The sequence below is a fragment of the Harpia harpyja genome, chromosome 23 (assembly GCF_026419915.1).
Source record: "Harpia harpyja isolate bHarHar1 chromosome 23, bHarHar1 primary haplotype, whole genome shotgun sequence".
Taxonomy (NCBI): domain Eukaryota; kingdom Metazoa; phylum Chordata; class Aves; order Accipitriformes; family Accipitridae; genus Harpia; species Harpia harpyja.
The window spans coordinates 14,717,479-14,734,783 of NC_068962.1; the positions used below are offsets into that span (position 1 = coordinate 14,717,479).

General features: G+C 41.2%; 1 protein-coding gene across 1 annotated transcript in view; it reads right to left on the reverse strand.

The window, feature by feature from the left end:
• The window catches only part of TPH2 (tryptophan hydroxylase 2), a 52,613-nt gene that overhangs the window by 15,543 nt on the left and 19,765 nt on the right, over nucleotides 1–17,305 (reverse strand). The window contains exon 8 of the mRNA XM_052774751.1: nucleotides 14,401–14,527. Within this exon, the coding sequence (XP_052630711.1) occupies nucleotides 14,401–14,527 (127 nt within the window). The remainder of the gene's footprint in view (nucleotides 1–14,400; nucleotides 14,528–17,305) is intronic.

A 17,305-nucleotide genomic window follows, 5' to 3' on the forward strand; every position in this document is an offset into this window, starting at 1 on the left:
AAATTCACAGTCTGTTGAGTAGTATCAGGAATGCTCCACTACAAGAAACAGATAGATGTAACACAGGTAACCCAGGCAACTAGCCAGTACAGCCCAATGTTGGAGTCCAGACATCAAGCAATACAGGCTATTTGACAGCTATTCATGCGGGAACATTATTGAGTAGAAACGCAGGGAGATTTTCGAACAACAAATAAATCTCATGATGAGCTTGTGAATAGATCAAAAGCAGAAAAGAAGTAAAATTCAATGGCTAAGTCTCTCATTATAGATGATTCGCCTACCTCCAACCAAGGCAGCGACCCTATTCACAGCCAACAGCATTTCTAAATAAGAAAACAAAGTTTAATTTTTCAGAGTTACCTTCTTGAAGTATTTTGTTTAGTCTGCCACTTTGAAATGTATCTAGGCTCACTGAAATGAGGTTTCCTTTGGGGATTTCAAAGTGTATATATTTAACAATATTCTCCTTTTTCCCTCATGTGACTGCTTTGCATTCAGACCTTTCACTAAGGGTGAATGCTTGGAACAATCTCTTTATAAACAGAAGTTTGAGTATATGTGGTGCTGCCCATTGGAGCAATCAGGGATAGATGCACACCAGCCTTCGCATTTCTGTTGACAGCTGTAGCACACAGTATCACTACATGGAAATTCCTCTAATGCAGAGGCTTGACATATTCAGAGAAAGCACACACTATAGTGAGTACAGGGGGGCTTAACCCCTTGTGAATACTTTGAAATTAATGTTTCTCTTTTCAGGAGTTTCTGGAGAAAAGCTCATAATGGTAACCAAAATAAAATTATCATAATGAGTCTGTAAGGAAGCAGAAAATGTACCTCAAGCAAGACAATGCTATAGTGGTATCAGTAAGGAGGTAACTTTATACCTCCAACACTAGGGAGCCCGACCAAGGCAAGACAATGTGTATGGCAGTTGCCTACCTTGCAGGTGCAAGATGGCTTCTGGAATAAGATCTGGAATACATCCCTACTAACACCTTGTCGTGGTTTAACCCCAGCCAGCAACTAAACACCACGCAGCCGCTCACTCACTCCCTCACTCCCCCCCACCCAGTGGGATGGGGGAGAAAAATCAGGAAAAGAAGCAAAACCCGTGGGTTGAGATAAGAACGGTTTAATAGAACAGAAAAAGAAGAAACTAATAATGATAACGATAACACTAATAAAATGACAACAGCAATAATGAAAGGATTGGAATGTACAAATGATGCGCAGTGCAATTGCTCACCACCCGCCGACCGACACCCAGCCAGTCCCCGAGTGGCGAATCCCTGCCCCCACTTCCCCGTTCCTATACTAGATGGGACGTCCCATGGTATGGAATACCCCGTTGGCCAGTTTGGGTCAGGTGCCCTGGCTGTGTCCTGTGCCAATTTCTTGTGCCCCTCCAGCTTTCTCGCTGGCTGGGCATGAGAAGCTGAAAAATCCTTGACATTAGTCTAAACACTACTGAGCAACAACTGAAAACATCAGTGTTATCAACATTCTTCACATACTGAACTCAAAACATAGCACTGTACCAGCTACTAGGAAGACAGTTAACTCCATCCCAGCTGAAACCAGGACACACCTTTGTGTCTCTTGAGAGAAAGTGTCTTTCTATTGTTCATTCTCACATGAAGGAGGCCCTCTTGCTACTCTGAAGAGCAGGCAGAGAGAATGGAGGATGAAGCACTTCTGGGATCTTTCTGCTGCTGCCACTCCAGCAGAAGTTAGTTCCCACAGAGTATCCCACTCCATGTTTGAATTACTTGTAAATAATCTGAATTTAGGCTTGCTCTGCACGAAGATGATGTCTGTCCACCCCTCTCATTTTATCTCAGTTGAAAACCTTGGAGACCTTTGGAGCTGCAGAATCAGGAAGCTCAACACTTAAGCAGAAAGTGTTTCTGTGTAAAAGCCTGGTGTTTCCTGGCAGCAATTCCCCTCCACCGAAGCTCGTGGTCAGAGAGATGATGTGAAAAATCAATCCCACAAAAGCACACTTGCCTCAACTTGCTCAACACTGTCAGAGAAAGAACTCCTAGTTTTTTCAACATAATTAACTAATAGTGCTGAAGCTTAATATGCAGCTAAGAAGTGAGATCATTGAAACTATGAACTGCTGCTTAGATCATTTGTTAAACGTAGGTCATTGAAGCCCTAATGCTTTACCCTTCCTATTTCCCCTTCCCTATCATTTGACTCTTATGTTGAACAACTTCTAAAACCTGGGGTTTAAGGTTTATTAATTTCATATGGAGTTATTAAGAACAAATGATGTGCACTAATGAGCCATTCCCCTTTCCACTTTATTTTACAACATGTAACATGAATTCATGTTCAGCGCTCCCTACGGTAGCTGAAGTGAATATTTGCTCGTTTCTTTTTCAAGCTGTTGCTTCAAATTTCAGCCATCTAGAGATTCCACACAGTTAACGTAAGAGGCACAGCCACATCTTTCAAAATGTTAGCTGGGCCTCCAAGAGATGGGGTCCTCTGAAAGTGAAACTAAAGAGAAAAAGAAAAAAAGCTCAGTAAACACATGTCACTGCTGTCCAACCACACTCTTCAGTCTATGCTGCCTCATGTGACACACTTGATCCACCATGATCCTTCACAATTCACAGGCTGCAAGCAGGGACTGTCTTTAGGGCCCTGCCATTCCTGTTTTCCAGATCTTTGTCCTGCTACTTTTTCAAATGAGGACTTTGCATTAACAAAACCTATCAAAGCAAGAACAGTCCTGATTTTATACACTACATGGGCAAGGTCTGGCACCCCAGAAGTGCTCCCTCAACATTGTGGCTTATGCTACAGCTTGGAGAGTATGACTCCTCTAGCAAAGGGCCAAGGACTTGAACACTGACAGGTTGGCATGACCCAGGCGAGAGCAGAATTTGGAACAAATACACATATGAGAGATCATTTAGCTGTCCTTCGCTTGACAGCATTCCCATTTTATGGGGAGTCATCAACCCTAGGACTGTTGCCCCAATTGTGAACTGCATTGCTTAGAAGAATACCCAGACAAGAACAACCTCAGACACTTTTCTTCCTCCAGCATCCAGAGCCAGCACCTCTAAAAGCCTAGCCCAGCCCTCAGGAGCTGTTTCCCCACAGTTACCCACAGACCTCACCACTGGCGCAACATAGTTTCTCCTTCTCTAAAAAGACCAACTTCCACTCCCCAACAAGCATGCTAAGAAGGAGACTCAGAAGAGAAGGCATAAAGTTGGAATACTCGCTGAAATACCAAGAAAACCTCTTCAGTCTGGGGAAGCGGAGTCTTTCTGAACATGCTGCAATGCTCTAAGGAAGCTGCATATGGGGAGAACTGGCACCAGTCTCTCCCATTTATCCTGGGAGAAGCTTCTGAAAGACTGGTAAGGCAAATCCACAGATGAACAAGAAGCAAAGGTGCAGCAGCAAATCACAGTACAGGCAATCCTCATTTTATAAGCAGAGAGTTTACTCAATCACTGCCCTATGCCAGTCCACAATCAGAATTCATTACTGCAGGCTGCAAGGCCTCTTTAATAACTATCCTTGGCCAGCCCAGAGACAGACCCCCAGTGTCCTCCCTAACAGACATACCCCTGGGAAAGGCACCAGGCATATGTGGTGCTTCTCATGATACCATTCCCTGGAGCAGGCGGTGTCTCCCCTGATTGCCAGGCCAATTACTGCATATGGCAAGTGCACTGCAAGGAGTGATGCAGAAGAGCCACTGAGTCTCCCATGACATTTTAACTGAGGAGGGATATGAGATTCTTGTGTACATGATAGCAGCAAAAGTCCTAATGTATCTGCTAATGAGGGGATGTCATATCTTCAGAAATGGGAGCAGCGTCCTGGGGCTGGAAGCATCTCAGAACTTTTGCAAGCCCTGAAATTGCGGGGACAGAAACATAGTGAAGAGGCAGGAACAACTGGCCAGCAAACTTTTAAAATTCTTATTTCAAGGAAAAAATGCACAATTTCTTTGCAGTCATATCTATTTCAAATTTATTTTTGAGGAGCAAAAAGCGTAGGACTTAATTCCAAAAATAACAGCATCCACACTAATTTTCTAAACTTTTAAAAAAGAAAATTAGCTTCTTGCATCTATTTACTGAAAACTGATTTAATAGCTAAGACTTGTTTTCAAACATCACAGTTTCCAACAGCAACACTGCATTTAAACTCAATGTTCTTTTAATCACATAAATGCAAAGGGACTCCCAAAAGCTTTTGTGGCTTTTAATACATTTGCTTAACCTGCGTTGCAAAAAACTCAAAAGAAGATAGTAGGCATCAGCACAAAAGTGTAAGTTCTATTCATGTCAAGCTGACAGACACATCAAAGAAGAAAAGTAGCTCAGGGAATTTTAAATATATATTAATTTTGCTACTAAAAATATATCCAAATTGAAGATGTTTTTCACAGCCCCAAACAAAATCTTTTTCAAGTATACTTGAGCATCAACTTGTAGCTCCCTGATTTTCAGCAGCGAGGGCATGTAAAATGAATCTATCATAACCACAGAGCAGTCAACTGAGTCACCATTGAGTTACCTACCAGAACTCTGTAAACACACAGCAAATCACACGAACATGTATTCAGCAAGGTGGAAAAAAGTTATACTGCACATGTACCTGTGAGCAGAGAGATCACAGCTCTTCACTGTACCGAAGTCCAAGGAATTTACAGTGGCTGTGGCCTAGAAGTGACTTACCAAACGTGAAGATCACCCTGAAATGGTCACTAGTTATCAGGCTCCCACTGATATGCAAGACTTCTGTTATCATATAGGTCCTAAATTCATTGCAGATGTATAATATGGATCTGTTCATACACTAATATGTTTATTCAAAGTTGAAAAATTAATCCTATAAAGGTGTTTACATTCTAGAAATGTAAAATGTCTTGTTGAACTATGATTTTAGCTACTTTTATATAGTCAAACTATATAATTGTAACAATTATAGCCTCCTGATTCAAGGGAGGGAAGAAAAGCCTTTAGAAAGAGAACAATATGTTTTATGGGGGGAAAAAAAGAATAATCTGGGAGTACCCACTCTTTCCAGCATGACTTGAAAAAGCTATGAGTTCAAACTGTTTTATCTAACACTGTTAGTAGACACCATCTTTATCAATACCACAATGATGATCTATAGAAAGTTCTCTATAATGTACAGAAAATAGAAAGCTTACAGATGCTAACTGAAACAAGGTTACCTTGTCAAAACTAATGCTTTGTCTGATGCAAAAGCAAAATCCCAAACCAAGCTTGAACCTAACAAACAGACTGAGGGAGTGGGGGAGTTTTTCGAAGTGTGCCTGAAACTGCACCATCATGTTGGTGTTCTGTTGACCCTGCACTACAACAGCTTCAGCTACAGCTGCAATCAAACCAGAACAACCAAAATTAACAGACACAAGGCCCTTCTCTGTAAATTTTTCTTCATCTTCAACTATGCTCTCAGGTTTTGAGTATTTGCTTTAATTTTCCAAAATCATCAACAAATAAAAAACCCCTTTATACAATAACATCAGAAGCCCTGCCAGCTCTGAGAAGTAGCTAACACAGTTTGTTGCATGTTGTACCACGTGAGCATGGTTTGGAAAGAGAAAGAGACAACAGCAAAATCATGTAACCTCCAGAGTCAATGCTTTCCCTGCAGGAACCCATATTCCTAAATAACAGGTTTTGGCAAGTGAATGATTAACATTAACTTTACAGCAACAAATCCTACTTCATTTGCATGTGTTGCCTATTGACTTTTAGGAGACTGTATACATGGAAATGAAGGTAGTATTTAGCCCACAGACCTAAACTCATTGGAAGCAATGGCAAACCTCCCCCCCGGCCTTCTGTAATGTCAGAGTTGGACCTATAAATATATAATTAAGCTATACTTACAAAATCATTATGGTAGATCACCCAAAAATATCTCAATTAAAAATTTATGGGACCATATTCCATCCAGCACTTTGATGCCATTTGATAGAAAGATGACGACAGGCACAAGAACCACTTTCAAAGCTGCAGCATTAAGTAATTAAGCCCTAGGCATAGTTAGCTCTTTATGGATATCAGCCATATTTTGTCTTACTTCCACACTTTTATCTGTGCATACAAAGAAAATACCGAGGAACATACTGGGTGAGAGAATTAGACTGAACACATGCAGCACGCTCAGTCCTTGAGCCAGTATTTATAACAATTCAGATTAGTGTATAGTTGTGAATACTAAGCTAGGATCTTCTCAGCTCTGTACAGACATGAATTTTAAGACTCTTTCCTTACGATGGTATTTGGGTTATGCACAGTAGCTACATGTATGAATGTCCCTTCTAGAAGCAAAATTATTTACTGAAATATTCCAGACAATAAAAAGATAAGTGCATGGCTTGAGGACTGTCTTCATTACATATAATTGGTTTGGTTTCTGCCTGAAAGCCAAATCACCTGGCTTCCTTCTCCTGATGGGCCCACCAACCCCCAAAAGGAGGGCCAGGTGCGCAGGGTTGCAGCCATGGTCGCACTGTGCGGTGCAGCGGGGTGCACAGATCCCCGAGTGAGGGCAACCTGGAGCTGGCCCACCCCAACAGCACTGCAGGTCCCAGCCAGATAACTGGGCGGCTGCATTCAGGGAGCTGCTCCCAAGAAAACCCCACCTGCAGTCACCACAACTTTTTTTGCACAGCTCTCCTCAGCTGCTCTGGCTCCCTGGAAAGCATGGATAAAGCCAACTTCTCCACCTGTGCACCCACAGCACAGACATTCCCTCGGTCCTAAGTGAGACCTAGACATGGCTGAAATGAGTTGCCACGTGCTAAACTCCTTCTCTTCCCCATATACCTGTGCGCTGCTGCCAGAGGATCTCCACGTCTTGTACAAATGACTCAAATAATTACCACTCCATGTTACGGAATCTTACAGATTTAAGTATGTAAACAAACACAACAGAAAAAGCAAGGAGCGTTATAAAATTTACTTTGTTAGTTTGCTTCAACACCTGTATATTTCTCTGAGAAGACTTCTTAACATAGTATGGGACATACTATGGTACACAAATAAAGCTTTAGCAGCATGAGACCCCTGCAGTTCTGGAGTGTACATGAATGCATTTTACAAGTGAGTTCCATATGTACATGCTATGACCAAGAAAAATAAGTGTAGCAGTGTCAGTATGAATGATATCTACACAGAGCCTAGGATTATCTCTTTTCTTCAATGTACCAGTGAAAGCACAGGGGCAGTCAGGAACAGCAATAGCAATATATTCCAAACTTCTCCTCTGCTGCTTTTTTCTCGCATTTTATTTAAACCTTTATTCCTGTAACTCACATGCTTGCTTTGTAGTTGTTACCCAAAATGCTTGTGCTCACTGGAAGCTTATGCTGGGTCCTTTTTTTTGTCCCAGTTACATATGTTCTGTAAAAGACACTTCATGCCTTTTTGCTAATACATTTCCTACTCTAGGTCAAAAGAGAAAACAAATATGCAAAAAACCCTATCAAAATTCATAGACTCCTTCCACCTATCCTTCAACCTCTCCCAACTGGATCCAACACTGAAACGGTAGATGCTTGTCACTTGCATGCGCTCCAAAATTCCACAAATTCCTCCTGAGCTCTTTTTTTGAGGCTCACTTTCATTACTGTTGTAGTAGAGCACACGTTCAGCATGTGAGCTACTGAACTACCAGCAAAGATTACTATTGCAGAATCTGCAATTTCTTAATGAAAATGAAGTTGCTTCTGAAAATAAACAAACATAATTAGCGACCCAGTGCTGTGTGAAATTTGCACCATTCTCTTGTTAACCTGTATGTCAAAATGTATTACTTGTGTGCATGTAAATTTGCATTTGCAGTTCAGTAACCTCACAGATTATGATCTAACCACTTCTGGAAACATAATGCTACAAGAAATAAAAACAAATCCAGTGTCTGGCTGTAATTTGTTATTTTATTAGAGGCTTTTTCTTCAGCATTTCTAACTGCTTAGGGCTTGATCTTCATAAACATCCTGTCTAAAAGGAGCTATATAATTTCTACAGCAAAATTTCTAATTCCTTCCCTGCTCCCAATTAAGTCAAATTAGTTCTCTCTTGCATCTAGCTTCCTCATTACAGGGTTGGGCCCAAGCATACAAACATACAAGCATGCTACAGAACAACACTATTTCTATTTACTTGTGAGTGCAAAATTTTCTCTGTTAGGGCAACCCGAGATCCTCTCAAGAAGTAGGTCACTGACCTGACCAACCGGGCACCCTCACAGCAACAGGTGAACCCTCCTTCATGTTCCTAACTTCAAGTAACACAGTACAAAGCACAAAATGTTTCATTTCCAGATGTAACACATCCTATGTTGACCTACCTAGCCCAGAAACTAGTTAAAGCAGGAGGTTTGTATTTAAAAATGTTTTGCAAACCACTATTTTATACCACCCTCTACAAATAAAAAAAAAACCACCACAGTTCCAACATCAGTAGTCCAGTTCCCCACCTTCACTGCAGTGGCTGACACACGATTTCTCCACCACCTACATTACTTCTCCCATCCCCTCACAGAATTTGCAGCAGCAGAATCACCCCTTTATACCTTCTGCTGATCAGAAACTGCAGGGACTCGTATCCTTGAATAGCGATGCTGGTTGATAAAGATGTATGTAGTACAGAGCCATTTGGTTTTGAGCTACAAAGCTAGTTAGGTATCACTGCTGAGATTTTGTTCTTGTGCCATGAATGACCATGAAAACGCGCTGCACAGGAACACTGCAGTATTCTAAAATATTAAATATTGATCCCTGGAATCCACAAGGTTTTTTCCCCTTTAGTCCTGTTCTGTGATATATGTACTATTTTTTCTACTTGCCTATTTGATTACGTATACTGTAGGAAGGACTTGACATCAGTGCTTCAGCTACTTTATTAAAAAGTATTGCTGAAGGAAACCCTTAAAAAATAGAGACCATTACCTGTTATTAATTCCTTTAGAACATTACGCAGAGCAAACCCACAAATTAGGGCATGCTTTTAGAGCAGCAGACAGCGTGCCCAGCAACACCTCACCAATCAAAGTAATCCATCAGTAAGTTATCCTTCTTTCCTGATTCAGACAGACCTGTGTGACTTTGTAATGATTAAGAAAGCCACAAGGTTTCATCAGCTTTCTCTTCTGCTTCTTGTATGAGTTTCAGGTTTTGCACTTGGGCAATTTCCAAATACATTCCCATATGGGTGTTTTTGCCTGGTCAAAGTCAGGAACAGAAACATAGCCCAGGCAATCTACTGATGAACAATACAGATCACAGTATTTCCAGTCTCATGCTGTGTGGCAGGACAATGTCTGGCTATAGTGATCCATCATTCCTGATCTCAACTTTATAGTCCTAGCTTTTACCCTGGGAATTGGTTCATCTTGCCTAAGTGACACACATCCCAAATCAGAGTCATTTCGTATGTCTCCCATAAGCCCATCAAAATTTACTCAAGCAGTTTTTTAAATCATATTCACTCCCAGCTCTTCATGCTGCAGCTCCTTTATTCATTAACTACAGGTGTAGCTGGAAGTGACTCCTTTGCAAGAAACTCCATTATGTCACCACCGGACTTAAGAGTACTCACCATGCTCACTCTTGGCATTCGTCACACAATCATGGCATGCAATTGGGATACAGGAAAAAGACCGAGCAGAGATTTGAATGTGAAACTTCAATATGCTCAGTGAATGCCATAGCTCTTGGGCTATAATACCAGGTTTCGGTTGGCCAATACATAATTATTTTTATATGGCAGAATAGCTTCAGCAGGGGAGCTGATCACAGACTTACCACAGTGCTTAGTTCACTGTCTATCATTTTGCAACTATAAATGAGAAACATTCAAGCAGTCTTGATTTTTCAGATGCACAGTGGGAATGTTAGAAATCTCAAATATTTTCATAGTTTTCTTCTCAACTCCATTTGTTCATTCATTGAGGAAGACTGTAACCCAGCTCACAAGCTGTACTTATGGCCTAGCACTATCAATAGCCCCTCTGGGAAATCTAATCTGTTGTTTGTGAAGATGAGAGACTGCAACAGTCTGCTCTGTCTAGTGAGACCACAAACGCTGCGTCTACCTGAAGTTACCAAATGCAACTCGGTCTTTATCTGTAATGCTCCTGCTTCTTCCATTCTGGTTATCTCCTCAGCAAACATAATGTGTAATTGTCCTGAATTATGTGCCAGTTGTTGAGCATGGGAGAAGAACTAGAATGAAGCCAACAAGACCAGATAACATAAATCCTGAGAGAAGACAGGCAAGTGGGCTCACATGAATCACCAGTGACTTCTTCCAGAGGTTCTGAATGTTATTTTTATCCCAGCGCATATATCTAAAATATTTTGTTTGTGATATGTATACAGATAAATTAAAGTCAGCTTTAGAAATAAACCATTGGCCTCAGTCATCATCCAGGCATGGTAAAACATTTAGATTCATAACAAGCCTGAAATGCATTTACAAGACCTCATCACATACAATTCCTTCAAATTCAGAAGCAGCTCACTATTGTGGTTTTCTGCATGAAGGCTAGCAAAACCAAGAGAAATTTCTTGATTTCTACTGTCCCACACTGTTAAAATACCAGAACAAATACCAAGAAAGATTAAAAGGTAACAATTTTACAGTTCTAGAGAACTGAAGGTTTAAACAACTTCCAGTAAAGAAACCACTGGAAAAAAAACTTAGTGTGACTAATTAGTCCCTAATGGCCAAATTCTTGAGTGGAAAGATTTGATGATAAACTGCATATGAACCATAGACATTCTGCTAAACTCCTCTTTTCTGAACCACCACCACTTAATGTGCCCCCCCTGAATTTTATATACACAAACATGTCCTATACTTACTGCATCACGAAGGGGCAACCTGAGCTGCGCTGAAACAACTCAGCAGGAGCTGGGAGTCATTTCTGCCATTAGCAGAAGAGACAGGATCCTGCTTATCAACTTGCAGCTTTACAGAGACAGCTGCTTTCTGGCTCCCAAGTCCACAAATTACAAGGTAATACTGGAATGTAATCCAAGGTATATTTTTTGTACAATTTTCCTGACAAAACCTTATGTTATGTGTTGTAAATGATATATTACATAAATTAGTTGAAACACCTCATGTCAAGTCCTCCATATAGCTTATGGTTTGATAGGTAAGCAGAAAAGACAGTCTTTGTTCATTTTCGTACTACGTGAAAGTAGAAAGACCAGGCACGCTTGAAAAATCAACTCAAAAGCATTTTTAGAAAGTCACACAGAGTAGCACAAGATATTAGTGATGATGATGATGATAATAATTAGCACCCAGACACACATGGCCAACATTCTATTTCTTCAACTAGTAACCACATTATACCACACTACAAGCAAAAAAGTGGATTGTGCCAATATTTTGTTTTCAGTAATGTATCCCTCAGTCATTTGTTTTTTGTGTCTTCTCTCTTTCCTACTCTCTTAAAATATTGTAAAGGAAACTGCAACTCTCAAAAAAACACTGCAAAGACAGTTGCTTGGCTCTTTCAATATTCCACTTCTCATGGTAAGAATGCTTAAGTTTAAAAAGGAGCAGAAGCGATTCCCTTCTCCTTGCCCCAATCTGACTACCAGAGTCCAACAGGAGGATGAGGGGAGCTCACACCTTCCTTTTCAACCCTCTTACCCTGCAGCCGTTCTTCCACCTCCAGCTGGCCAGCACCAGGGCCTCTGCAATGCTCTCCTGTTTAATCCCTGCCCTCAGTGGGGCTGCACAGATGTGACTAATTGCAATTTAGCAAACACTTCTAGTCTGCCCAGCGACCAGGCTCCAGCTTGCTCTACATCCACCGTGTCAGCTCTGCAGGGATAAAAACATCATCACGTTTCCTTTGCAGCTCAGGACTTATGGGGCACAAAGAGCAGATCTATCAAGGCTGACACGTGGTGGCTTTTGAAAGCAGAATGGAGCGAAAGATGATGAAATCACCTGTAATAATTCTTCCCTTTCTCGTCTGAATTCCTAAGAGGTGTTTTCCTCTCTTCCTAAAGCCATTGTCCTCCCTGTAATGGCTCAGCTGTTAATGTCACTATCTTTTGAAACAGGCCATGTTAATGGCAAGCTTGCTTTGGGCATATTGCTTCAAGCTCATTAATATGCATGTTCTCTCTCCATTCATTTGTTTCTCTATTTACTTTGAAGTTGCCTGACTGGAACCTGCACTGCTTTTCTGTGTTAAGACTCTTGGCTGGCATTTCTCAGCTTGCTGCGTCTCTGGTTTTTATCTAGGATGGAAATGGGACCGAATGTTGCACAAGTCAGTTAATAGCACCTCAGGTGACATTTGGTGCCCAGCTGAATGAATTTCTCGGCCTCCTCACCCTCACTGCTGAGAGATGTTCTTTCTACTTGCTCTCAAGTTGACTGTTTACATTGCAAATTTTAGGGGAAGTAACATCTCTGCATTTGTCAAGCACCTGCCCCAGGGGAGTACAGCTCCTCACTGTGCTTCTACCAAAACCACCACCACCTGGGTTACCTTAAGTCTCTCTCTAAATGTCTCTTCCACCTGAAAGAGCTATTTCCAGCATGGGAGGAGAAATCAACTTTGACTCAGATATCAAATTCTCAGTGTGATAAGGGAAAGTGATTCAGCTGTCGTCTTTTATTTTTGGCTTTGTGATTCAGGAGCAGCTCATTGTTCGGATGACACAGTCAGTCATAACTGGGAGCTTTTGTGAGGGGGAGGAGTAAAAGCACTTATATAATATTCAGAGGTCACTTTATATTAATATCCCTCCCCAAAGAGATCAGTCCCAACATTGTCCTCTGCAATAGGCCCATGTCATCCAAGGTTATTTTGGGGTGAAAGGTTTGGACATACTGTTTTCCTCAAAGTACCTACAGGGACAGCCACTTAGATAGTTTCTCTTGAGGCTGCAGTCATGACAAGGTAGGTCTGCTTCCTACTAAGTCCCTTCCTAGCAAATGTGCAAATAGAACACAACTTTTATGATTCCTCCACACAAACAACAGGTTCTTCTCAGTAGGCATCCATTAGAAAACCAAGGAACACCCTGAAGCATGTGAGAAGAACTGGCCACAAGCAAGACATCAAGCCTGTCTCACTAAGGAGTGAAGCCGGTTTGATTAAATTTAGTGGCCTCTTCTGGAGGGCTACAGGATTAAAATCAAACAAATGGGTACAAACTCCTTTTTCAGCAGATGGGACTCTAAGCCACTGCTACGCCAGTGCATCAAAACCATTACAGTTTAACTGAACCTGGTTTGAATCCACCTTCAACACTGTGTCCAAGTTATTTCCAACCCTTAAAATACTCACTGCGCTTCTTGTGTAGAAAAACAGTGGTATGCTGGGTAAGTTTTAAAGTAACCAATTCTTCTGTTGGATCTCACAGAATTTTTCATGAGATAGAATATTTAAATATGGTGTTGTTTTTTAATACAATATAGTTCATTAAATTATTTGCAGCATTAGTTGTAACAGGAGCCACAAAAGGAAGCATACAATAAGTTAAAACAATTGAACAGAGCAAGCAGTATACACCAGGGTCACTAACCTATGTCATGATGGAAAGGGCTGCATACGAGTTATTTGGAAACGGCAATACAGCAGGGCTGACAGGTGGGCAGGAGCTGAGAGTCCTGGCAACTTGACAGGGCCCTTCAGTGCAACCTGAGGCTCCCTCGCACAAGGGCCAAGAAGGCTCCAGTCGGGCGGTCAGTAGCATCTAACATCTTTAACACACAACCTCTTCCAGTTCACACTATCTACTGGCATGTGCCTCATTTGATGCAACACAGAATCTCACAGCCACTGGCTGAGGCACTTGACCTTGGTCTAGATCTACTGCTGCATAGCCTTGGCTTATTAACTACATACTCTCCAACAGGAGCAGCAGCAAGGATGCAATGTTGTCCAAAATCCATCACACACTACAATACAGTGAAAAGCTGCAAAACAGAACAGTGAGTACAGAAATAGCAGTGCTAAGACCCAAAGTGGCCACCTGTGGATGAGCTAACAGTGCAGAGCTGAGAGCACACACCAAAATGTGGGTTGATTGTTTTTCAAAATTACCTTGCTTACTTGTTTTCAGGACCTTAAAGTAGACAAAATCCATATCAGCTAGCCCTGAAAAGTTGTGGCTATTGCATGTAAAAATTAAAACTGACTACCTGAAGACTAGCGCATTCAGCTTTGCTCTTATTAAAAACAATGGAAAAATATCTAAAGCCCTGTGATTGTCACATCATAGTCATCTGCAACCTGAAAATGAAGTCAGCTCTAATAAGACAATGCACGTCACTTCATCAACCAAAGAGGAGGACAGATGAGAGAGCATGCCACAAAAAGATTTTGACTCACAGTGGCTAATTTCTGAACATCTTCATCAGATGCTCCCAGCGAAGCAAGTCCTATCTCTTGTGAAAACTGTGCAAACTTGGGATCAGCAAGTAGAGGCACATGTCCTAAGAGTTCATGGCATGTATCCCTAAGGGAATGGAAATGAAAAGAGAGTCATTACAGAAATTAATGCTGTAATCATTCCATAATTAATTTAACATAAGCCATTTTACATTTTTATCATGAAACCTGTTTTTTACAGCATAATAGTTCTTCCCTGTGTATGGTTCTGTAGAAACGTACACGTTTCCTTCTATTAAATGGGTTATATGTCATTTAACCCCACCGTGACTTCCCCGTCATTTCCAGATTGAGTGGGAGGGCCTGATAACGCTGTCTTCCAGGCTTAGTACCATGAAGACTGAACTGCCCAAAGGAAAGCCAGATGTCTCACAAGTACAGTTTTCAGCATTTCTCTCCACATGAATCAAGTACAAAACCCAACACATTCCCTCTTCCTCTTCTCCATTCCCCTTTCTGCACCTGGGTAGAGCCCCACAACCAAACATTTTGCCACCTGCCACTAGAAATTCGGGGCAATATTCACAGAGGTTTCTGTGTGCTTAATTTCTCATCTAGTCCTGAGTTCCTACTGCAATTACTGGGTACTTTTGTTACACGGTCCACTTTTCACCTAGCAGATTTCAGAAAAAGCAGAGAACCCAAATCGTTTCAGAAAACCACTGTTCACACCTGTAAGTGCATTATTAGTCACGACAAAGTGCAGATGTAAGCATACAAAAAACTGCTAACCAACCTAACGAAAGTGCACATGCATCATCTACAAAAGCTCTTAAACAATTCTGAAAGTTTTGGTGCATTTGTTCACAGAAAATAATGGACTTGGTAGTAAAGTTCACTTTAAAAATCAGATCTGACATTTCCTTTGCTTTTGTTTCTTCAAAGACATTTCTCTCTTTTTTTTTTTTTTCCTAAGCTGTAAACAAATGTTTTAAAGGCAGGGAGAAAACATCAAGTTTTCTGCCTTCTATCCAAAATCATCCAATTTGTCTTATATAAACTATTTTTGTTTGAAAAGACACAGAACCTGACACTTCAGATAAATCATGAACAGAAAAACAACCTCTATATACTTTAAAGTCGTCTTACTTGGTACTTTTCACCAAGAAGTCTGCGCCACCTGTGTCTAGGTAGATAGCAGTAGATAGTAGTTTCTGAATGCATGCAAATGAAGATTAGCATTTTTGGCATTCCTAGTTTGCCTCACCAAAAGCTTATCAAATACAGTTCCAGTATTGGAGGGTTACATGCAAGTCTCTCTTCTCAGCCCAGATGGCCTCACTGAGAGATGCTTAGCAACATTTGCTCATGTTATATTCACATTTTTCTGGTGAGACAAGCACCGCTCTGAAGTTGCGCATGACAAGTTTGAGCCAATTTCATATACGAGTAATTATTCAACAGGACAGAGGAATTACCAAATCTCATTTCTCCTCCTTCCTAGACATACGTATTTCCCAAAGAAGCAGGGGAGGTAAACAGATACTCTTGTGCCTGACGTCAGAAAACAAACATGGTCCCTAGACACCAACTAGAGATTCAGTTGTAGCAATACAGGCTGAATGCTCAAGTTCACTGTGCACCAATCTTTTTAGTCAACACCCATGAAACATGTTTGATATGTACAGCTGGCCAGGAACAGTATCAGACATCACACTTACATAAGGAAAATTGTTTGCATTTGTTTTCCACTGCCTGGTAAAGCCTGTCCTTCCTCCTGAAATTAAGATCTTTTCTCCCTTGTTTCTGTATCATTGCATGTCCTTTCAGAGCCTGGGAAATTCCCGATTTCTTCAAAAGCAGCTGTTAAGAAGGCTTCTCTTATGATCTCCACACCCCTTTGGTGATAGTCTGAGTCTTGCAAGATGAAGAAAGTTCCCTACCACAAGACCCGTAGCTTAGATATTACTCCCTTCCTCACTGGAGCTCAGACTTGAAAAATTGGCTGGCTCTGCATGGTATCCATCTCTTTGTTCAGGAGATGGTTTGCATCCCTTGAGTGGATAGTCATCAAAGGTTAATGACCCTTCTGCAATTAATTCAGTTCCAGTCACAAGAATTTTTTCTGTCACCTCCTGCAAGATTTAGCTCGCTAATGATACAAAGGACAGCAGGGAAATGGAGTCTGCAGTCTGACAGATATACTCAGAGAATTCCCAGTACCAAACAATTCACTGGAGACTCCTTCAACCATCACCATCCAACAGAGAAATGGGCCACTTCTCTGGAATTCCAGAGCTCTAACTCCAATTCTCATCTTTACTGGAGAGATCAACACTGATTGCTGAGCACTTTACCTACACTGCACTGCATCAGTCCAGTTATATTTAGCTTCGTATCAGTAGTTCAAATAACAAGAGCAAAGAAGATATAGTGGGACTGGCTTAAAGTTCCTGGCTTCAGGTAAGCACACTTGTCTCCAGGTGGGCTTCTACAGCAGCATCACTGGTATTGGTACTTGAGTGAGTGTCTACATTTCTGTTTTCCTGTGCTGAAGCCACAACTCCCAGAAACAAATAAGCAAAGACATGTTATTCCTAGTTCTCCACTGGGACACAGGCTCTTTGTGTCACTTCCACCCTTGCAGACAAAATGAGAACAGACAAAGCCTAGCCCCATTAACTTGTCTCTCCTAGCAAGGGGAGGAAGATGAGGAGGCAGAAGATACTTCTTTCATGCCTTTAGCTTGTAGATTCTTCTATTAAAACTATGCAAAGTAGCATCTTGAACATGCAGTTATAAAGAGGGGAGCTTGAAACAAAAAGCATATGAACAACAACAACAAAAAAACAACAAAAAAATCTTCCAGGCAGGACCATAAACCAGCATTTGGGATTGTCATTGG